Below are 18,712 nucleotides of genomic sequence, written 5' to 3'. Positions count from 1 at the left end.
ATTTTTAGTGTTCTTTTTTTCCCAACAATATTAACTAACAAGAACTCCTGCTATTGTCTCTTTTTTTTCCAGATTAAATAATGGCCAGCAAAATTTAAGAAATAGTTGAAGTGAGGAAATAAATGACGGAAACTCACCAGGGACGTGCACACAGATTGGCGCTACATAAGCACGTCAGAATATCTATTGCATGTGGGACAAGCAATAGATGAGGCTGCTAACCCCGTTGGAGGGCACTACAACAGAGGGAAGACTGTCTCTGAAAATCTGAGGGACAGAGGGGGTGAGGGCAGGACCAAATCTTTGACTAATCCCTGCCTTCGGTCTGGATGACAGGATTGGTCAGTTTTTACAGGCTGCAGCTCTCACAGAGATCCCATTTTTTTCACCTCCTTCTTCCTGAATAAATAATGTATCGACTACTATCAGGATGGAGGGACCATTTCACCCAGTACAACAAAAAGTGTTTCAGAACAGGATTACCAACTGTAGCTTTAAAAAATATTTTATGAGCCCCAATTGAACTTGTTTTCAAATTTCTGTATTGCAGAAGTAGCAAGTATCTTCTTTCGTCCTAAAATCTGTAAATAATCAATAGGAAAAGTCTCCCACAGCTACAGTGTTGATGCAGCGATTCCCCGAGTCCACAGCAGCCCACCAGGTTTTGCTCCCAGAGCCAAATAAAAAAAAAAATCGACTAGACAGCAGATGTTGGGACAGTCCGATGAAGTGTCCACAGCAACAAAAAACCATCCCCAGAAGGACCACCTCCTGCCTCCTGCTGGTTGATTAAAAAACTGGGGCCTGTCGCTGGCAGCATCACAGCTGTGTTTTGTCAGAGGTATGGCAACCTTTTAGAAGGCTGTATGGTAAGAAGGGAGCTTTGAGGCAAATGCTCAGGAAAACTGTGACTTTTACCCCCAGAGCAGTGTCATTGAAGCAGGCTTTGCTCGTGGGGACGCTGTCAGAAGAGCTTTGAGGCTGCACTCTATCCATAATAAAACAAAGTTTATTTGTAGCTCCTATGTCCTTGTACATAATGTAAAATTACAATGACTAAAAATATTAGCTGACTAAGGATTTCTTTATTATCCACATATGTGTGTAAATAGGGAAGAGAAAGCAGATGTTGTTGCTAATGCCTCTTTAGTAGAGCCATTATAACCACCTATAAAAGGCACAAAGGAGCAACAGATGAGAGCAGACATGGACAATTTAGAAAGCGAAGGCTTAATAATGCCACAGCTCATCAACCAAGGCCCGTTGTGGACAGCTTTACCGCTGCAAAATTTAGATGAAACCATCAGCTTCGACAAATGCACACAATTCACGTACAAACACATGGGAGTGCGTGTGTACACTTGGCTCGTGTGTTGCGGACGGGTTTGATCACGCTGACGCGCTGTCAGACTCGCGTCAGGATCCAGACAAGGTGAAGGTGTTTCAAGTTAGATCATCAAGGTTTTATGGCAGCAGAGCCTGTTAAATTAGGCCTGCGCTGGTGAGGGGAAGCTCAGTGTGATCAAAGGCTGGGCTGATTCTCGCTCGAGTCTGTGCGTGTAGCAGAAGGAAGATGAATGTTTTCTGAGACCAAAAAAAAAAAAAAAAAAAAAAGGCGAGAATTACCATGAGAGGATTTACAGAGTAGAAGCCCTTAAACTTTAGAACATTTTGTCACGTCACCACCACAATCGTCAGTGTATTCTATGCGACAGGGAAACCCAAACCATTGAGCATATGTTGAAGTGTAAGGGAAGTGACAGATGCTTTTAGAAATCTTTTTATAACATAGAATTTGAACGCTACCATGTATTCACATCCCCTGAGTCCATACTCTGTCGTAGCTGGTTTTTCAGAGGATTATAGCTGCAAGTGTTTACGGAGTATGACTCTACCAACTTTGTCAGATCCTGCAAAGGTGATTTCAGGAGAAGACGAGTCAGACTGCAGAGACAAGATGTGTCCACTCTCCAAATGGTGCAACATCCTGACCTTCAACATCAGCACGACTAAGTAAAAGCTGCTGGACTTAAAAAAAAAAAAAAAAAACAGAAACTCCCCCTATCCTCATCAATGGTGGAGAAGAGTCATCACCTTCAGGTTCCTGGAAACGACCTTCTCCTAGGATCCTTTCTGCTCGACTGACGTAACAGCAGTAATAAGAAAATAGATTAAAAAAAATCTCAGCAAGGACTTTTTAGGGATGTCACGACCGATAAACTTAAGGAAAACCTCCTGGTGATTTTCTACTGCTCTGCAAATGAGAGTATACTGCCACAGTGCGTCCCAGTGGTTATGCCGGTTGCTCTGCTGCAAACAGGAAGCCAAAAGACGATAAAAACAGCAGGAACAATAATCCCTTCCTTCTCTGGAAGACATCTCCGGGTTGAGAGGTCTGAAGAGAAAAATAGGCAACATCGGGGACAGTTTGCCTCCTGGACATAAGCAGTTTAACCTGTCGTCCTCTGGGAGACGCTGCAGGATAAAGCAGCAGGACAAACAGTCTGAAAGAATTGCTTTCTTTCAATTACTGCTTGAGCATTGAACACTCCAGCAAATAAATTAGCAGCTTCATACTAAACTACTTCTACCAGCACCTTTAACTTTACATTATAATAACTTATTGTACAATTTAATTTTCAATTAGCATTTCATCTATTTATTACCATTGCTTGTATGGCTTTTGCTGTGTAACAGAAACTTTTGTCTTTTTAAATATTATTACAATACACCAGTTTTCATGTGACGGATTGAACGTTCCCAACCATGTCCAAATGCCTGAGGTTGTTTTTTAACTCAGCCCTGCTTTAAACTTCTCCACAGCTTTATCTCTGACCTGTCTGCTGTGTCTCTTGGTCTTTATGGTGCTGTTTGTTCACGAATATCCTTTAGGAAACCCTTAAAGCTTTTATAAATAACAGCTCTACTTATACACACAACATTACTAATATGGTGACTTCTAAATGAAATCCGTTGTGCTTGATTGTGTTTAGCGGCAGTGAGCAAAAGGGGGGGAAACTACAAATGCAACCCACACTTTTCAGATTTATGTTTTGATACAGTTTTAAAATGCTGTGCTGGTTTGTCAAATGAAATCTCAGTGAGATACAATAAAATGTGTGGCTGTAATTTGATAAAAGGAGCAAAAGATCAAGGGGACTGAATTGTTTGTGCAAGGTGCTCCATTTCAGCAGGCAATTCAGCCTGATTTCAGGGAATGAAGGTGGTAGAAGAAAGATAGACCTGATTAATCTGAGACCTAAGCAGATCGAGATAGAGAGAGAGCATAAATACCAGAGATGGAGGAAGACGACAATAATTTCTGGATCATTAACAAAGAGGCAGTGAGCTGAAAGTAACAGGAAAATTAAGAAGGAGACTAAAGCTGAAAAGATATCGTGCTAAATCACATGACAGCGAGAGAGAATATTTATGGCAGGAGTGCGCCTACTTTACTTTACCCTCTTCTTATGATGTTTAACATTTCAATTTCAAAATACCTCCCCCGACCAACCAACCCAGTGCACACACTGCCCATCGGTGGTCACAGAGAGTACTGCAGTTCAGCAGTCCAAAGGTTGAGTGGCTCTTCATTGGGCATCCTGCGGGAACAGGACAGATAGAGAAAAGAGAAAAGTGAGAGGAGGGGAAATGATTCAGAAAACACGAAGCACGTCCCACCAAAGGCCAAAGGCTTTGGATTAACAGTGTGATGGAGGAGATCTGATGCTACTGCAGCTCAGAGCTGGAGTACGGATCACTGAGATAAGAGCCGGAGCTAAATGTGGAAAGAAAGGCAGCTGTAAATGTTATCATCGCTGCCAACGAGGCTCTCATATCATTACAGATGATAACAACGAGAATTCGGGGCTTCTGTTTGCTTATCGTGGAGCTCATTTGGGTGAATATTGAAAGTTTCAGGTCAATGGTTTTACAAGAAACTATTTTTCTCATTCTACAGAAATCATTGCTAATGACATCTCCAGAGTGGCTGTTCTCTTCACACCCAGCTCGTTACTGCTGGGCCATGTGAATTAGTGATGTTACCCCTTATATCTCATTCATGGACAATTCTGCTGAGTTTGTTTTCTGTTCTTCTGAGTCTAATCCTGATGCTGAGCCAAGAACGGCTACTGTGGATGTTACTCCTGCCACAGTCTCCACCGAAGACCTGGACCTGAAATGATTAGTTTAAATGTGAACAAATATGATCAGACTAAACTTGATTTATTGCCTTAAAAACATCTGTAAAAGGCTTTTGTTTTACTTGTAAAGAATCCAAATATGTGTGTAAGAGTTTTTTCTGTTATTTTCCGTTATGAGCCAGTAACCCGTATCATCTGTTGCTTCTGGGTATGTGTGTTTCACTCCTTTGGCCATACTGAAAGCTTTTGAGAGGTATTTGCGTATTTTATGTCTTTTCAATCTAACTTTGTATCTCGATTGGGAATTAGCACAAGATTGGTCTCTGTTGCATTCGATTAATCCATATTTATGTCCCAAATGCAAGAATACAGTTTCTGTGATCTGCAGCAATAAACAGAGCCTTGCAACAGTGTTCTCACACCTTGTACTTTTTCACCTTTTGCTCTTATCTTGTGTATTTGGCATTATAAAAACAGCATAGCGTACAGTCAATACCGCGCTCTGTTCTGTTCTCTTCTGATACCCTAAACAGAGTCCACCTGTGTCCGATTTGATCTCAGTGTGAATACAGCTATTTTCTGAAGGCCTTAGCGAGCATTTGTGACCAAAGTGCATTATGAAGACCAAGGAACACAGCAGACAGATCAGGGATGAAGTTGTGGATCAGTCTAACAATATCCTAAGCAGTGGACACCTGACTGTTCAATTCATCATATGCAAATAAGGTATGGCACAACCCCAAATCTACCAAGTCAAGAGTATTAACCAAAGGTGTAACCAAGAGGCCTACAGTGACTTTGGAGGAGCCACAGAGACATATGGCTCAGGTAGGAGAGTCTGCTGACAGCCACTAGTAGTTGTGCACTCTGCAAATCTTGCCTTTATGTTAAACTAGCAAGAATAAAACCATTGTTTTTTTGTTTTTGTTTTTTAAAAGTAATCAGAAGTTTAACAAACACTATGCAGAGCAAGCGGCAAACATGGTTTGCTCTGGTTGGAGGAAGCTATAATTGAACCTTTTTGCAAACTAAGCAAAATTGACGACAGCAGCATCATACTATGGAGATGCTTCCCTTCAGCTGTGACACAGGGAGTTGATGGGAAGATAGATGGAGCTAATAAAAGGCAATTCTTGAAGAAAACCTGTTAGAAGCTACAAAAAAAACTTTAGACAGAGGGGGTGATTCATCTCCCAGCACTAAAACAATCCTAAAAATACTTCCGGAGGAACAATGGTGCATATTCATGTAGCTGATTGGCCCAGTCAAAGCTCAGACCTAAATCACATTGAGAAACCGTGGCAGGAATTGAAAACTGACATCTCCGTCCAATCTGGTTGAGCTTGAACTGTTTTGAAAAGAATTGTCAAAGAGTTCAGAATGCTCGGAAACAATCGCCTTCCAGTTCATAATAATGCGCTGCTTTGTGTCGATCCAGCATGTTAAAGAAAATACGCTGAAGATAGTAGGTTCAACAGGACCGAAAATGCTCCAGGCATGGAACATGAGAAGTCAAGGCTGGACACACGGAGGGGGAAGCTGGCATCTTTTCAACGCCGAGGACAAACAGGTAACACCTGTCCTCACCGGAAACACAAGGCTGACGAGGAGCCACAACTCTTTTTTTTTTCACAGATACAGTACCACTGACTTGTCATCTTAGTTAAAGCTCAAACACGTAACGGATAGGCCACTTTTTGCACTTTTAAATCATGCTCAAATTAGAAAAGCCTCCTTGGAGGGGGGAGATGCAAAGCTGACAGCCGAACCCATCTTCTCCACCCTACGAAGCAGCCTTTCTTTCAGCCATTAGTTTTCCTTTCTGTGCCTTGTAACTCAAGAAGAAAATCTCCCCCACATTCAATCCCCTCCAGTCTGCAGACAAGCACTTTATCTTCCTGTCCACAGGCACAGCAGACTAAACACACTTTCTAATAGACGCTGTTTTCTATCCAAGGCAAACCTGTCTGTGAGCAATGGAGCCTGAATCTACTGCGACTATATACCTTTATCTGCATGCACACTTTTCTGTATAACCACAAATCCTCCTCTAAAAGCAGCTTGGAGGGGGGGGGGGTGATATAAAAGAGTGACACCCTGTTTTTGTGTCAGAGCTGAATGAAAGAAAACTCTTTATTTAAAGTTACTCTGTACCCAGTTTGGTCAGAGAACTTCCATTAAAAAAACAAAAAGCACGGCTTGTGCTATTTTGCTCCTACTTTGAGATTTCCGGCTTTCGGTAAGAGTAAAAAAAGAAAAAAAAGAAGAAGAAAGCAACGTGAGGCTGTAGAAAGGCTGAAATGAAACTACTTTGGATGATTCAGCTGGTAAAATAAGTAGGTGGTGAAAATAAGTAGTTTTGCTACAAAGGTCCTTCAGATTTTAAAGGCCCCGTGCTCTCTCTGCAGCACAGGAGGAGAACGGCTCGTCCACCGGCGCGCTGAATTAAAACAGAAACAATGACAGTCATGAGATTCAGGGCTCCAATTTAATTAACGGACTCTGAAAGAATGTACCAGCTGTTTGATCCAAGGTTTAAGTGAATGAACAGAAGTACTTGATCTTGTTAAAATAAAAGGACAAATTAGGTCAATGTAAATTAATGAAAGGTGCTTGCTGTTAAAATAAGATCAAATAATTGTACTTTAGAGTATTAAAATATGTGGAATTAAATTAAACAGAATAAATCAAAATACAATATATAAAAAGGTAAAAAAGTGTTGTGGTTATTATTATTACTATTATTAATAATAATAGTATTTTTTTAAATAATAATTAGATTATTATATAACGTGAAAACAATAAACACTTCCAAATAACATTATTTAATCTTATTTGCATTGAGGTGTGTTGTTCGTTCACTATTTTGAGCACAGAGAGGCTCAGTCCTGCCTCCTCCTGGATGTTGCGTGAAATTAAAGCGCTTGAATGATTGAGCCTGAGATTTTCATAAACATCATTTGTTTTTAAAAAACAAAAGTTTCTTCTCATTAATTGAAAATGAATATACCATGGATACTTTTAGGAGACACGGACAGCTAAACTCTTTCCTTGATTTGATTATATCAACGGGTTTACAAGCTTTTCGTTAATCCTTTTAACTGTATCTCTGATTCTTAGCAGATCTAATCTTTTCTTCATCAAATGTGACCTGATTTGGTCACAAACCTGAGAACAGAAGTTTAAAGACAAAACAACAGGGACAGCACAAATACCAGTGCAATCTCTACTTCTTTTAACTTAAAGAAAAGGGTGTCTGCATCCTCTAAGATTAGTATAAATATATTCTGCCAAGTATCTTTATAAATAAAAAATAAAAAAATGACCCCTAAATGCTTCTGCCAACTACTTATTTGTGGTCTCTCTCTAGGAATCTAAATTTGTAGATAGATAGATAGATAGATAGGTAGATAGGTAGATAGATAGATAGATAGATAGATAGATAGATAGATAGATAGATAGATAGATAGATAGATAGATAGATAGATAGATAGATAGATAGATAGATAGATAGATAGATAGATAGATAGATAGATAGATAGATAGATAGATAGATAGATAGATAGATAGATAGATAGATAGGAATCAGCAACACTGTCCCTAAGCAGTTAATGTCACTGTGTGGGCTGTGCTAGAAGTTGCCAGAAAAGTCTGATAAAAAGTAATACGGGCTTCATAACAGGCAGCCGCTTGCTTAGACTGTGAGTCACCGATGAGCCTTCAACTCCCATTGTAATAAATTGTAGAGGTTCTCAGAATAATATAAAGTTTTTGGCCCTGGTATGCTCTATTTACTAGTTCTTAACATGCCGTCTACGCTGTTTTATCCCCAATAATGCCTCTCACATCATCATACATCTATGATTGCTGTGGTAGGGATGGTAACGCGGAGTTTGCAACTTTTCACAACCCTGTGCCAACATTTAAACCCCCCCAAAATAAATGCATTGGGATAGTTTTTCAGTTGACCTCCAGGTGTAATGGTTTTCCTCTTTTTTTTGTTGCACATTTCCTTGTTCTTTATTGTGTTGTAACATATCTTTGATTTCTCTGTGATCAGTAATGTTAGATGCTTCCCACTATAGTTCCTTCTTTTCTTTTTAGCTTCCTGGTAAATTTTTTGTATGGTTTTTTTTATTGTTTTTTTTTTACTCTTACAGTTGTTTCGTATTAAATGTTGATTAGATTCTTCCCTGGGTCTCTTTGTGTTTTTGTGCAGCTCTATTCTGGTAAATTTAGTCTCCTACTTTCAGCTGCCCTCACTCGGCCATGGCTGCTCCCAGGCCTGGACCCGCCATTCGGCGTCCTGGGCAAAGCCCGGTGGGCTTACAGCCCGAAAACGGGTAGCAGAGCAGGTTAGCACTGGCACCATCAGCAGAATGAATCAATAATTAGAAGGTGGTAGGTGGAGAGACACACCTACATTTACGTTAAAGTGAGACTTTGAATACAAGCTTTGTTGTTTTAATGTTATTTAAAAGTTATGTGATCAAACAGGCAAAACATAAAGTTGTGCATAAATTCTGATGTTTTAAAGACTAAAATAAATAAATAAAATAAAGTAATACGTAATATATATTTGTCACTGTACATTAACTTGATCTCTGAATGGCTCAGTAGATGGAAATAATTCAGATGTTAGGATCAGTTACTCAGTACTTAAGGGACCTTTTTTCCCAAATCTTTTACCACTTGTATTTGAGTGAATTTTTGCATACAATCTAAGGTATTAGAATGTTTTTTTTTTAAGATTATAAGATTTTTTAAACTATCCTTTAACTGATCCCTGCTCTCTTTCTTTTTCGATTGTCTGCCTGGCTCTGCATCTCTCACACATTCTCTTGCCATTTTCCAAAATTAAACACGTCGCTTTTTATTCAACATTGATGTTTTGTCTTACTGTTGGCCTAATTGCTTTATCTAAATAAACAGTATACTTCACAGAATGCTATGATTAAACACTGAAAAGACATCTCTGGCAGTATTTCTTTGACCACCACTTTCACTAAAGGATGGGAACTCTGGCACTGTGGTCATCGCTGCCTGAATCACAGTTGTGTAATGAAAGCATCTGCATTTTTTTAACATGGTTAGTCTCTTCCATGTAGGCTACTGTGCATTATTTAGATTTTTTAAATAGCACGATGTGCGCATATAACCTCTGATAAGCCGCAGTGTTTTCTGTCGGGCTCTTATTCCATTTTCTGTCATGTCTGAGCGCAAAACCACCAGGTACGTTTTCCTCTGTTTTTATAATGACTTTTTATCATTACATGCTGGGGTGACGTACTCAACTTCACCCCCTATCTCTGAATTTGAGTCCCTCAGCAAACCAAAACATGATGGTCTGTTGACACCTAATCTGTAAAATAACTTGTTTAGCTGCAAATAGCAGCTTTCAAAAGCAAAAACAGAAATTCAAGTAGTTCCTCTTATACTTTACTGACAGTTCCTACTAAGCTGTTACCAGCTAAATAAAACTGGCATTACCTGAAAGATTTCTTGCTCGGCTTCATGTAAACACATGCAGCACCAAGAGGAAACAGCCAGTTCTCAAAATATCAATATTATTTTGTTATTTGATTTTGCTCAGATATCTGGCTCAGCAAAAATGTGCCCTCAAGACGAATACAGTTCATTATCTGTAAAGCCCTGCACAGCCGAGGGTAGAATAACATTGGAAAGGGATTGAAAAAGACAACATTACAGTCTAAACAGCTGAAATTTGAAAGGGGAAATGTGAAAAGAAAGCGACAAATGACATCTAGATGCCTAAACGTTAGTTTTGATCGAACAGACTAGTTGCCCTGATTTTCAACGCCTTCATTTAAGCTAAATTTAAACAGGTCTCTAAATGTAGAATATTAGACTTAATTAGGACAGAGAGCTGCTAACCTGAAAAGGGTCAAATACAAATTGTTTATGAACATCCAGGGCTTACATGGCAAAAATGGCAACCAGATAGGTTTGGAGAGTCACTGGGAAGAGATGTTTGAATTTCTGGATGGATGGCTGAAATATATAACACAGTAATCAAAAACCAAAGAAGGTAAAATAAATGTGAATAAATGTTTCTGTATAATTTGCTAGGAAAGGATATATTTACAGAGCAGTCAGCTCCAGACAACCATGCAGAAATACAGATAGTGATTTACAAAAGTAACCACACTCTGGGAACCTTTTATACATTTGCCACATTACAACCACAAAACACATTGTTCTTCATTGGGATTTTATACAATAGACCAAAACAATGAGCTTCATCATTGTAATGCAGAAGTTAAATGTTACATCAAACTACATTTTGTTTTACATTTGTATTTAACACTTTTTACTATAATACTCCAACATAAAATCCAGCGTAGCCAACTGTCCTTCAGGTCATCTAATTAGTAAAAACAGGTGACCTCTGTGTGATTCTGGTCTGTCCTGTGAAGACCTTAGGGGTCTGTCAGAGAATGTTAGTGAACGAATACCACCATTATACTCAAGGAACAAAGCAGGGTTAGCTAATAAAACCATATCCCATAACTGAAGCAGAGCACTGATCAATCCATTATCACATAAATGTAAGAATATGGCAAACCTAGAAAGATACGTCCGTGTTTGAATTGTGGAAAGTAAAGACCAAAATCAAATTCAGAATCTGGCGCAAGACTTGTAAATTAATGCTCATAGATACTATTCATCCAATCAGAATGAGCCTGGGCTATTTTATATAGATGAATGGGCTAACTTTTATTATTATTATTATTATTATTTATTTATTTATTTATTTTATTTATTTATTTATTTATTTATTTTTATTTTTATTTTTATTTATTCAAATCAGTCTACAAATGCACAAAGCACCGAGATGATAATTTGTCCGGTTCTACTAAGGTGAACTGAATACAAATGCACTCCATACGTTTTAGTGTTTTGTATGAAAATTAAAATAAAATATGAAAACGAGGCATTATTTTTCCTTCCCCTTTTACAATTATACGCTACTTAGAGTTCGTCTTAGATATATAATCCTAATCAAATATCACACACTGACGTTTTTAGACGTGACAAAATGTGAGAAAAAAAAGTTTAATTAAGGGACATGAACTCTATCTGGGTCTATTATTTATAATCTTAAATGACGGTGTTGAGATGTTCAACTCTGGCTGAAGACAAAAGTCGTTTGAAGTCCGACAGAAAAAAAAATATCAGAGTGGCGCGTCGTCTTGTTTGTTACAAAATCTTTGGCGTCCAGCAGTCGGCGTTTGGCTCCTCCCCCTTCTCTCTGTATCCGGAAGTTGACAATCCCGTGATGTTAGAGGAATGCTAGCATAGTATCGGAATGACAGCGGGGCTCTTTCTCGGCGTTCTCTCCCGAACCTTCACGCTGTCGGCCAACAGCTCAGCTCCGCTCTCGTCTACAAGACATGAAGTTGCGGCTGTCGGGCGCATGTATCCCTCCGCTCGGACGTAGAAGAGATGCATCCCTCCACCGGACCTAACGGATCCGCCGCGCTAGCCTGGCTGGAGCCCCGCAGGTCGGATTTATGAGCCGCGCAGGCTAACACGGGCTGGTCGATCAGGGCTGCGGCGAAGGAGGCTACGCTGAACTGCGAACATGATGAGGTTTGCCTTGGAGGAGCTGTCGGACTTCGGGGACTACGCCGGGAAGCAGAAGCTGAGTGACTTGTTCACGTTTCCCAGCGACGAGCGCAGCGGACCCAGGCTGTCGGACGTCCGCGTGAGCCCCGATGGACGTCACATCCACGTCCTCCTCCGCGAGCCGAAGGTCGGTCTCATGACTTTTGACAAGTACGAACGACCCCAGCTGGCCGTCAACGCGAAGAAGCTGGACGTGTGGTTCAGGGGGGCTGTCCCCGTCGTGGACGTGTTCTACTTGGACCGTCTTCACGGCGAGGACCGGGGCACGGGCGCCGTCGCCGCGGTCGTCTACGAGAACGGGAGAGCCGAGTTTTGGCAGTTCGCCGAGAGCAAGCCCGGCTGGCACCTCCTGCAGACCTCCGACCTGTGCAACAGCCCCCGGGCCAGAGTGGTGTCGGTGTGCGCCTGCGCCGGCCTCCTGGTGTGGTGCGAGGAGCGGCCCGCGTCAGAGAGCTCCGCCGCGCTGGGCTCTGCCCGGAACCACCTGAGATACTGCGTCTGCAGGCGGGACTGCGAGGTGCGGGGAGGCGGCGGCGTGAGCCTGGGCGGCCTCAGCATCATCCTCCACAACAACCCCAAGTTCACCGTCGTCCGCTCGGCGGACCGCGTGCACCTCCTGCCCGACCCGAGCGCCGGGGCGCAGCTGTGCTCCTCCAAACTCCTGCTCACCTGGTCCCCCCAGCAGGACTCCTTCACCGTCAGCACCGTGTGCAAAAGCACCCCGATAAAGACGCTCTCCGCCAAGGAGTCGGACTTCAGGCGGCTGGTGAGCGACTGTCTCGGGTACCTGTCGGCGCTGGAGCCGCCGGACGTCCGCGGCTTTTCTCCCGCGGGCTGCGGCGGCCTGCTGCTGCTCCTCGGCTCCGGCTGGCTGTGTCTCCTGCAGCGGGACGGGACGCTGCGGCGGCTGCACAGGCTGGCCGACGACGACGCGCACGCCAGCATGTGCGCGTGCGCGGACGCCGTGGCCCTGGTCGCCGGCAGGACGCTGCACGTGATCGAGGCGAGCTGCGGCAGGGAGCTGCAGAAGGTGGCGCTGAAGAGGGAGGGCTGGCTGTGCGCGGGCCGGGCCGGAGGACGAGCCCCACATCTGCTCTCTGAGGCCGGGCTTTTTGCGCTGGTGGACCGGGAGTCCGCAGCCGAGCCGCTGGGGGCCGGTCCGGCGGAGGGCGTCCGTCCGGGAGCCCTCCTGGTGGAGGCCGTGTTCGAGGAGGCCTGCAAGTACTACCAGCAGAGGAGCCTGAGCGGCACGCAGCTCACCGTGGACGCCCTGAAGAGAGGAGGCCGCTTCCAGTCTCCCCTCTCCTTGGCCTCCATCCTCAGGAGCTACCTGGACTCGGGCTGGAGGAGGAGCGGCGCCCACAACGGAGAAGACGCGTACATCGCGGGACACGAGAAGCTGATGAGCTCCCTGGAGGGCGAGCTCAGGGCCCTGGTGTCCCTGGAGGAGCTGAAGGGGAGCTTGGTGAGGGGGGGCGTCAAGGAGGCGGAGGCGGCGTGCGAGACGCTGGTGGAGAGGGAGGTGGCGAGGCTGCTGTCGTCCTCTGAGCTGGACCGAGACGCCTTGCTCTACCTCAACTCCATCTTCGGCATCTTCCCCGGCCAGGCGTGGAGGGCGGCGCAGGCCGCGCTGCAGCTGCACCCCAACGGCGAGGGCCCCCTGTGCAGCCGGGCCCCCCCGGACGTGTGGAAGGCGGCCCTGAGCCCCTCACCCAGCGCCTTCCCGTTTGCCAACGGCCAGCCGAGGCACGGCGGGGGCCAGAACTGTAAGGCGAAGCCTCCCGGCCTCCCGGAGGTCCTGCCGGTGTTCGAGCTCCTCTGCCGGGCGGTGTTTCACTTCCAGCCCTCCTGGCTGCCGAGGTTCCTGGAGCTCTGCCAGCAGCAGCAGGGCTCCGCGGCCCTGGGACTGAACCTGGCCTCCTCCTCCTGGGGCCTCCCCGGCGGGCGAGGAGCGGAGGGCGGGGAGAACGGCGTGCCGCTCTACAAGCGGGCGCTGTGGGTGCTGTCCAGCCTGGAGCCGGAGCCGGAGCGGCGGCGGGAGCTGGAGGTGGAGCTGCTGCTGGTGAGCGGGCGGCCCAACGCCGTGCTGCAGGCGCTGAGGACGCTGACGGAGCGCCGCCAGTGGGAGCGCGTCACCCAGGTGGCCCGGCAGTTCTGCAAGCAGAGCCCGCTGCTCAACAAGGAGATCTTCACCGCGCTGCTCTGCGAGGTGGCCCGGCACAGGGAGCTGGACCCCCACCTGGAGCTGCTGTGGGCGCTGTGCCCCGAGGACTTCACCGTCGCCGCCGTCCTCAATCTGGCGCTGAAGGAGGCGCCGCCCGGCTGCGCGCCCTTTGCGGACGCCGGCGGCAGCCAGCTGACCGTGGGCCAGCTGAGGCCGCTGCTGAGCAAGGTGCTGCAGCGGGAGGCCAAGCCCAGCCAGCGCTACGCCGACATCCTCCAGTCCCCCTCCTACCCGCCTCCTGCTCTGCCCCGGCGGCCCGTCCCCGGGCCGGACGCAGCCGCCGTCCGCACAGAGACGCACGGCGAGCAGACGCCGCCTGCTGCAGACTCCGGCGCCGCCGCAGACCCCGGCGGGCGTCGCTTAGACGAACGCTAGACTCTCATTGGACGTCGGCATGCCTGCTGTAGCACAAACATGTGAATGTGTTAAAGTTCCTCGGTACACATAGTAACTGACACAAGGGTGGGGGTTGTCGGTTAAAATCCGGCGACAGCGACATGACTACTGAATATGTGTGAATAATGCAACAAAGTCCTTTTCTGGACCTTTTTTTTTTTTTTTGTGTACATCCAGAATCTACAGGGTTATTTATCTGTCAGAGCTTTACCGTTCCCGCACCAGCGTATTTAACACCAACCGTATTAAATTAAAACCATTTTATATTATTTACTGTATAAGGACAGTCTTAACTGCTTGGAAAGTAACACAGCTACTAATTGCTGTTTAAAGCTTCCCCTTCCTCGCCTGAGGTGGTATTTATCCCTCCAAGCCTTTAACCTCATATACCTGACCGTGATGTTTGCTCAGTAACTTTAACTTGGATCAGAAGATGTGCAGTATTTATAAAAAAAAAAAAAAAGCACCTGATCCAAGAAACTAATGTAAATGTGACTGGCTGATGTGCTTTTCCACGCAGCTGCCGGTCCACAGAGACCTTTTTGTTTTCCTTTGTCTCAGAGCGAGGTGAGACGGGTGGGGTCAAGGTTCCTCCGCTGACTTTTTTACTTTCACATTCGGCGGATTAAACGTGCCTCAGCGTGAAGTCGGCCATGGCCGGCTCGCTTTTGCCAGGACTACCAAACTCCCAGGAGGCCCTCCTCCTCCTCCTCCTCCTCCTCCTCCTCCTCCTCCTCCTCCTCCTCCTCAGCCCGCCTAAACCCGACTCACGGGACATTCCAGACTAGATTCCCAGCAAAAGGGACTCGCATTTGGGACTTTAAATTCAATTTCAGCGCTAATCTTGTTGGGGTTTGAGTGAGCGTTGCGTAGGGGACGTGCTTGCATAAGATCTGGGACACGGTGGCTGGTAGAGGAGGAGAGAGGAGGCGGAGAGAGGAGGCGGTGCTGGAGACCACGGGCCTTCTGCACTTCTGCATCACCTCAGTCAGTATTGTTTGGCCTGAGCTTTGGATGCTTCTGGGTGAAGATGTTTCAGTGCTTTATGCTAGAGGAGAGAATGTTTTTAGTTTAAAAAAAAAAACGTGTTATTTTGTACTTAAGTATGGAAACATCTGTACTGCTTTTATTTATTTTTTTGAAAGAAACTTTTAAAGACTACCTAACTGTGTGTCTGAAGCTCAGACGTCCCCCGGTAATGAGCGCTGACAGGATGCTGAGGGGCTGCAGAGCGGTTCCTCTCCTCTGTGTTATGTTTCTGCTGCGTCTCCTCAGCCATGCCTCCTGCTCCTGGAGGAGAACCCATTTCCTCAGAGAGCCGTGGGCTCCTCGCTCCGTTTAAACAAGCGAGGCGGGACCTGCTCAGCTTAATCTCAGGCCGGAGCGCCGGACAGGTCCTGAAATATTAATTTGCCTTAAACTTTGCCTGCTTGTCTCTGCGGCTGATATTAATTCCTTCTTTATAGCCGCGTTGCAGCGTCGATTGCATTCGCCAATGTTCTGTGAAGGAAGGTTTAAACACGTTGAAAGTATTTATCAGCATAATGTTTCTATGCTATTAAAGTAAGAATGAAACCTCTCTGGTCTCCTACGTGTTCGTTTTGTCCCGCCTCGTTCAGCGGACGCCAAACTTTATTTTGGCGGCTTTGTTTGTCTGCGGTGGGAGTTTTAACAGAAACTAAAATGTACTTTCTGCGTCCTAACAAGTTAAAAACGGCAAAAGAAATTGTGAATGAGAGCAGCTTTGTTTCGAATTTAGTCATTAAAGTGAAATTCATATCAAAACAAACAGAAGAGTTCAACATAAAAAACGAAAAAACGTCAGACTTAATCTGCCAAGCATAATAATGGAAAGTTCAGTGGAAGAAAAAAACACTTTGACTTTGGGCAAAGTCCCCCAGACTCTTTAAAGCTTTGCTTCACGTTCCTCTCCAGGCTGCGGCCATCCGTTTTACTTGTGCACCTTTTCTAACACGCCTTTTTCCTTCCACTCAACTTTCCAAAGTAGAATATTACGTAAGACCTACAAGGAAAAATGTGTTTAACTCGGGTAATAAATGTCATGGCTTTCACAGTCACTGCGAATACTGCTGGCAGTGAGGGGAAGCCACATCAGGTCAAACCTATTCTGCCAAGCATATGGAAAGTTGAGTGGAAGAAAAAAACACTGACTTTGGGCAAAGTTCAGGTCTTATTAATGCCCCCCAGACTCTTAAGCAAGCTTTGCTTCACTTTCCTCTCAAGGCTGCGGCTATCTGTTTTACTTTTACCTTTTTCCTTCCCCTCAACTTGCCAAAGTAGAATATGACATAGGACCAACAATAAAAAATATCTTTTTCAATCCGGGACTTCATGTTATGACCTTCACAGTCATGATGAAGATGGCTGGCTTGACGATTGTCCGCCAGACAAATTAAGTTTTTGTTTTTTTTACAAGAAACAATGGCACTTTTATCTTAAATGTTTCTCTAATATTTACAGTCCCATCAGAACAACCTGAAATCTGACCGTGCTCCTAAAACTGTCCAGTCCACTTACAGCTCCGGTGTTTTCATGTTCAGGGTTTATCTTAGTCACTTTCACGCTCACGAGGGTAAACGGAGCAGATGCGGGGGGCTCTTACAGCGACCTGCCAGCTTCCACACAAAGGAGTGAAGATGAGATCACAACCGCGGAGGAAGGAAGCGGCTGATTAGTTTTCTTTTCTTCCATTCTAAGACGATTAGAGAGGAGGTTCTGCTTTTCATAATAGACAGTATAACCAAGACTGGGCGGAAGAAGCCGATATCATTGTTTCTTTCTCTTGCACTTTTGTTCCCCCTCATTGATTCTCCCAGCATCCTGCGTCTCCTATTACATGGTTTGGGGGTCACGCTTTTTCTGTAACGCCATCGATTCAGCCGTTCTAATTATAGCGCGCTCCCTTTAAACAATGGCCCATCTCAACAAGGGCCGGCCTGGTGCTCCTCTGTCTGTTAGCTGCTGGATATCCTTACAGAGCAGCACAAATCCATGCGCCAAGAGGGGATGACTGCACCGCAGCACGTTCTCATCACGTGTCGAGTCGATGTGCAGCAAAGCTCCGTCACCTTGACACTAAAATATTTTAGGGGGGCGGTGATGAGTTCGAAACATCTTAGCTGATTCACACAGATTTGATTAGCGAGTTTCTGCTCCTTTTTTTTTTTTTTCCATCATAGATTATGAGTTTGAGCTTTTCTCCAAAGTTTCATTTCCATGCTGATTGGCAGAGTCTTCCTTAGGCAAACAAGTTTTGGACATTCCAAAAAAGTAAACAACAAAACAACTGGACTTTTTTCCGAAGTTTGAAGACGTTTCGCTTCCTATCCCGGAAGCTTTCTCAATTCAAAAAGTGTGTGGAGTTGCAAGCAGATTGCTTTAAAGGGTAACATGTGGGAGAGTGGGGTGTGTGGGGCCAGTTTTTACATAAAGTGACTTTAAAGTGAGACCATGACAGCAATGCTTCTGACTAAAACATGTACATATATTTCAGGTTGCGGAACAATCACTCTGGATCTGAAATATGGAAATTAAGAAACGAAAAGTTCTCTTATGGCTTTGGAGAGAATACATCGAGGTGAATTGTGCCATCGATTATTAAACTAAAATAACGATATTTTAACCCCAGAAACTGTGATTCTATACAAATGCTAGACAGATTCAGTCTAAAATGACTAATCTAAGGTTTATTTAAAGTTATGACATCAACAGGCAATTTTCTACAAGCCTGTTGTGCCACAAGAGCTCCTCAATGTTTTTTTAAAGGGCACATATGTTATAAAATTCTTCCTTTTCCCATTTAAATTATTCAGTTGTGGTCCATATATAGTGGAACTACAATGCCTTGGTCTAAATTTGTCATTATTGTAGCTCTATAGTCCCCCTTTTTTATCCCCATTCTAAAGTTTGCCTGAGAGCCATTCGTTTTGGTGCCGTATCTCTAAATCTGAAGGATCTGAATACCCTTAATAATAGCTTCTAGCTCATGTTCCTTGATCTTTCATGGGGTCAACAGTGAGAATACTATCGCGGGTAGGAAAGGAGTTTTCAGACTGGTGTGCCTAATTCAAACAGCCTTCAACTCCGTCATTAAGTAACGGAAGCGCACATGGATGAAGCGAGTCAATTCCAGGCCTACAGCCTTCTGGAAATGAACTACAAAGTGTGCGCTCTCTTCTCCAGATAGTTTCGTTGATTTCCCTGAGAGAGCTGTGCTGACACGTCGTGTCATGCAAAGGATTGTGGGATACCTTAAGGGTTCTTAGCACCAGTAAGG

General features: G+C 44.7%; 1 protein-coding gene across 1 annotated transcript; it reads left to right on the top strand.

Moving 5' to 3' along the window:
* Window positions 1-11,403: 11,403 nt before the first annotated feature.
* LOC105938641 (HPS6 biogenesis of lysosomal organelles complex 2 subunit 3) lies at window positions 11,404-15,994 on the top strand. Its single transcript, XM_012880454.3, has one exon. The coding sequence runs from the start codon at window positions 11,752-11,754 to the stop codon at window positions 14,392-14,394; it is 2,643 nt and encodes an 880-aa protein (XP_012735908.2). The 5' UTR covers window positions 11,404-11,751; the 3' UTR covers window positions 14,395-15,994.
* The last annotated feature ends 2,718 nt before the right edge of the window (window positions 15,995-18,712 follow it).

The sequence above is a fragment of the Fundulus heteroclitus genome, chromosome 22, assembly GCF_011125445.2.
Source record: "Fundulus heteroclitus isolate FHET01 chromosome 22, MU-UCD_Fhet_4.1, whole genome shotgun sequence".
In the NCBI taxonomy this organism is placed as follows: Eukaryota; Metazoa; Chordata; class Actinopteri; order Cyprinodontiformes; family Fundulidae; genus Fundulus; species Fundulus heteroclitus.
Note: the sequence above shows the minus strand (reverse complement) of the source record. Positions and strands in the feature narration are given on the sequence as shown.